This window comes from Mirounga leonina, unplaced genomic scaffold (assembly GCF_011800145.1).
Source record: "Mirounga leonina isolate KUSES-001 unplaced genomic scaffold, KU_Mleo_1.0 Mir_129, whole genome shotgun sequence".
NCBI lineage: Eukaryota > Metazoa > Chordata > Mammalia > Carnivora > Phocidae > Mirounga > Mirounga leonina.
In genome coordinates, this window is record NW_023270323.1 from 68,409,396 (window position 1) to 68,413,965 (window position 4,570).

The 4,570-nt window shown below is 41.6% G+C and overlaps 1 protein-coding gene across 1 annotated transcript; it reads left to right on the top strand.

The window, feature by feature from the left end:
* Positions 1 to 306: 306 nt before the first annotated feature.
* LOC118010681 (adenosylhomocysteinase-like) lies at positions 307 to 2,307 on the top strand. The gene is given in 2 exon segments (XM_035005251.1): positions 307 to 892; positions 895 to 2,307. Coding segments are annotated over 2 exon segments (1,284 nt in total). The 5' UTR covers positions 307 to 321; the 3' UTR covers positions 1,608 to 2,307.
* Positions 2,308 to 4,570: the final 2,263 nt, after the last annotated feature.

Genomic DNA, 4,570 nt, shown 5'->3' on the forward strand with positions numbered 1-4,570 from the left:
TATATTATTGAATGTGTTTCTCTAATTACTTATGGAATAATTAACTACACAGATAAATAAAATAGCTGGATATAAAATAACATTTTATGAAATTTAAACATCTACTGTTGAAATGGCTAGTGCTAGCTTCTGAAAAGTTCAGAACAAAATTGAAATGGACCCTAACAGATATTTTCTTGTTAGAATCTGGGATGAATTTTTCACTAGCTATAAGATAGATTGAGTTGCCCTGCCCAGCACCGCCCTTCCTGTGCCAGTCCCTAGCCACAGGACCAGCTCCCTTCGTCTGTGTTCATCACTCTGTGTGGAAATTCTGCCAGCATGTTGGACAAACTGCCCTACAAAGTCGCTGACATCAGCCTGGCCTCCTGGGGACGCAAGTCGGAGAATGAGATGCCGGGCCTGATGTGCATGAAGGAGATGTACTCGGCCTCTAAGCCATTGAAGGTCACCCGCATCGCTGGCTGCCTACACATGACTGTGGAGACAGCTGTCCTCATTGAGACCCTCGTGGCCCTGGGTGCAGAGGTGCAGTGGTCCAGCTGCAACATCTTCTCTACCCAGGACCATGCAGCTGCTGCCATTGCCAAGGCTGGCATTCCAGTGTACGCCTGGAAGGGTGAAATGGATGAGGAGTACCTGTGGTGCATCGAGCAGACGCTATACTTCAAGGACGGGCCCCTCAACATGATTCTGGATGACGGAGGCGACCTCACCAACCTCATTCACAGCAAGTACCCACAGCTCCTGTCAGGCATCCGAGGCATTTCTGAAGAGACCACAATGGGGGTCCACAACCTATACAAGATGCTGGCCAACGGGAAGCTGAAGGTGCCTGCCATCAGTGTTGATGACTGTGTCACCAAGAGCAAGTTTGACAACCTGTATGGCTGCCGGAGTCTCTTATAGATGGCATCAAGTGGGCTACAGATGTGATGAATGCAGGCAAGGTGGCAGTGGTAGCAAGCTATGGTGATGTGGGCAAAGGTTATGCCCAGGCCCTGAGGGGTTTTGGGGCCCCTGTCATCCTCACGGAGATCGACCCCATCAATGCACTGCAGGCTGCCATGGAGGGCTATGAGGTGACCACTATGGATGAGGCCTGTCAGGAGGGCAACATATTTGTCACCACCACAGGCTGTACTGACATCATCCTTGGCCGGCACTTTGAGCAGATGAAAGATGACTCCATCGTCTGTAACACTGGACACTTTGATGTGGAGATTGATGTGAAGTGGCTGAACAAAACTGCTGTGGAGAAGGTGAACATCAAGCCCCAGGTGGACCACTACTGGCTGAAAAATGGGCATCATATCATCCTGTTGGCTGAGGGCTGGCTGGTCAACCTGGGCTGTGCCATGGGTCATCCCAACTTTGTGATGAGCAACTCATTCACCAACCAAGTGCTGGCACAGATAGAGTTGTGGACCCACCCAGACAAATATTCTGTTGGGGTCCACTTCCTGCCCAAGAAGCTGGATGATGCAGCGGCTGAAGCCCACCTGGGTAAGCTGAATGTGAAGCTGACCAAACTGACTGAGAAGCAGGCCCAGTACCTGGGCTTGTCCCGTGATGGCCCCTTCAAGCCCGATCATTACCACTACTGAGAACCAGGCCTATTGTTTGCCTTATAACTGCTGGTCTTGCTGGGGTTCCACCTCTCTTCCCTAAGAGCAAATGGCACCAAATTTGAGATAGTTTTGTTAATGTCCCCCACTTACTCCCCAGAGCTAGTCACTCCATCTTTGGCCTCTGGTGCATCCCTCACACTGTTGTAAGTGTGGCAGAGGGAATTGAGAAGCCCTTTCCCAAGCCCTGGTTATGATAGAAGTACACAGGAGATAGCCACAGGGAACCGTGAGCTCAGGGGTTTTGGAACTGCTCACTCAGTCACTCCTTACTTGGATTGGAAGTCAGCAATGGTGGTCACAAAGTGCATGCACTTTACCATCTAGGCCCTCACCTGGCCTATGGACTTTGTACACTTGTTCTTAGTTTACTGGTTCACTGGTTCCTCAGCCCATGACAGATGACAATGAACTATATCAAAGAACAGGGAGGAACTTTTGGGAGTTTGATGCCCCTGAGAGCCCGCCTTAGTGCTGGGCATTCTCTTTTTTAAGAGGTTTCACAGAACAATGAGGTTAGTACTTTCAGTTTCTGTTTTACAGAGGTTAGAATATACTGTTAAGGGACAGCCAAAAAAGGATAAGAGAAGTGACAGCCATAGGTTGAGAGAGGCCAGAGAATCATTAAAAGCAGGCATAGATCTACCACCTCTTTGTAACATGATGGTTCCTATCACAACCCTGGATCAAAAAGATTAATTTGGCTTATAATGTTTAATTAATGTTTATAATGTTAAAAGAGAGCAGGAAGGTGGGAAAATAAAAATTTTGGTGCCTAAAAAAAAAAAAAAAAGATAGATTGAGTTGGATCAAGGAAAACAATTGGTCAATTCCATGATATATGACATGAAACCAGGGGTCTCTGCCTGCCTGATGAATTATAATCCACTATTGCATTCTTAGAGATTATTTTCCCCAAATAAGATGCTGAATATGAGAGCAATGGCTGGAAGAACAGCCATTGTTGTTTCATGGGCTCAGAGTACTGGAGGTTCAGGTGTGAATAACTTCCTTGTAGGGAGCATTGTGGGAGAGAAAAGGGGTGATATTCAATGTCCAACCTCTCTTCCTCTTTAGAGATATTTCTCGTTATGTATGTAAATTTGGTGGGTTGCAGAGCCCACTTAACACCATGTGAAGGATGAAATCTGGGAGAGTCTCATGACAGCCCCTAAGTAGCCTAGGGCATAAGTATATAACTTAAGTTGATCCAATATGAGTGCAGCCTTTGACTTTAGCTTTATAGTTGAGTTTTTGGTATAGTGAAATGCATGAAACTTTCAAAGCCACAAACAAAATCCTGCTGAAGATAAAGTGGATACAGAGGGGTGCGAAGTGCTGGAGAGAAGGCAGAAAATGGGTCTAGAACTGTGATCCTACTACATCTGAAACCTGCCCCATCTTTGAAATTTCCAATTATTGTTTAAGTTAATTTAAGTTGGGCTTTGTATTATTTGCAACCAAAGCACTGTAACTGGTATAGCCCTCATCCCCAAGTCTAATAATTAATCTATATATCTAAGTTTATGAAGGTCTAATAGATGCTGGGAATAGCTTAGAAGCTATATACTATTAACTGTGCTCCATCAGGAAATGCAAAAGCACCAATTCCAGAAAATCCATTATATTTTGAGTGGGGGGAAAAAAAGTGCAAAGTGAAAGCAACACAGGGCCTGTGAAAATTATTGTAAACTAGATAGCACTCAAAACTCAGAGGAAGCACAGTTGTTGGAAAATGATTTACCACTGGATCCAAAAGAACATTTTAGGAATTTTTTTTTTTTGAAACCTCAATGTCAGAAGAACATGGCCTCTATGGTAGAAGAAAAACTAATATGAAAGCTAATAGAATAAGAAATAATGTGACAGTATAATGCAAAAGTCAAAAGGATAAGATGTAAAGGCAACAAAATGAAGTGAGGAGGGATCTGAGTGAGGAAAAGGATGATTAAAAGGAAGCGATTATTGCAATCAGAGATTTAGAATCTGTATTTGAGGAAGTAAAGAGTAAATTTGACCTTAGAAAATCAAATTACATGAAAATTAAACTTCAGAAGCATTCTGACAGAGACAGAGGTTATATATAAACAGAGGAAAATCATCACCTCTAAGTTAGTTAGGTGACAGGTGATTTTTTCCTCTTTGTTTATTAGTTTTTAAAAACATTTCTTTTATAATGAGTATGTATTAATTTTTAAAAGAAAAAGATTTGTTTTCAAATTGTGTTTTTATTGTGTATTCCACTCCTGGGTATCTACCCAATCTGAAATTCCTCAGGATACAAAAAAAAATCATAATCATAATTTTCATAGGAAAGAACAATCAAAAGGCCCCTACATTGTGGTGATACAGATGTTGGAATTATCTAACAAAACTTTAATGCAGCTATTGTAAAAATGTTTCAAGAATGAATGCAAACACTGCTAAAATGAATAGAGGGATAGAATTCTCAGAGAAAAGTATAAGGTAAAAAGAAGAACAAATGAAAATTTAGAATTGAGAAGTACAAAAACAAAATTAAAAATTAACAGGAGGCATTCATAGCAGAATGAATATGAGAGAGGAGAAAGTCAATGAACTTGAAGATAGATCAATAGAAATCATCCAATCTGAACAGTATAGGCAGACAATACCAAAAAGTCTAACATTTGTGTTTTTAGAATTCAAGAAGAAGAGGAAGTACAGTGCTGATAAAATATTTGAAGCAATGTGACTAAAAATGTCCCAAAGTTGACAAAAGAAACAAATCTATATATTTAAAAAGTGTAGTAAACCCTAAACAGGATAAACCCAAAGAAATCTATTCTTGGGTGCATTATAATAAAATGGATGAAAACGAAAAGCAGAAAAAAATATTGAAAGCAGCTGGAGAAAATTGATGCATTACCTAGAAGTGAACAATGACTCAAATGGCAACAGATTTCTCACTGAAAACCATGGGG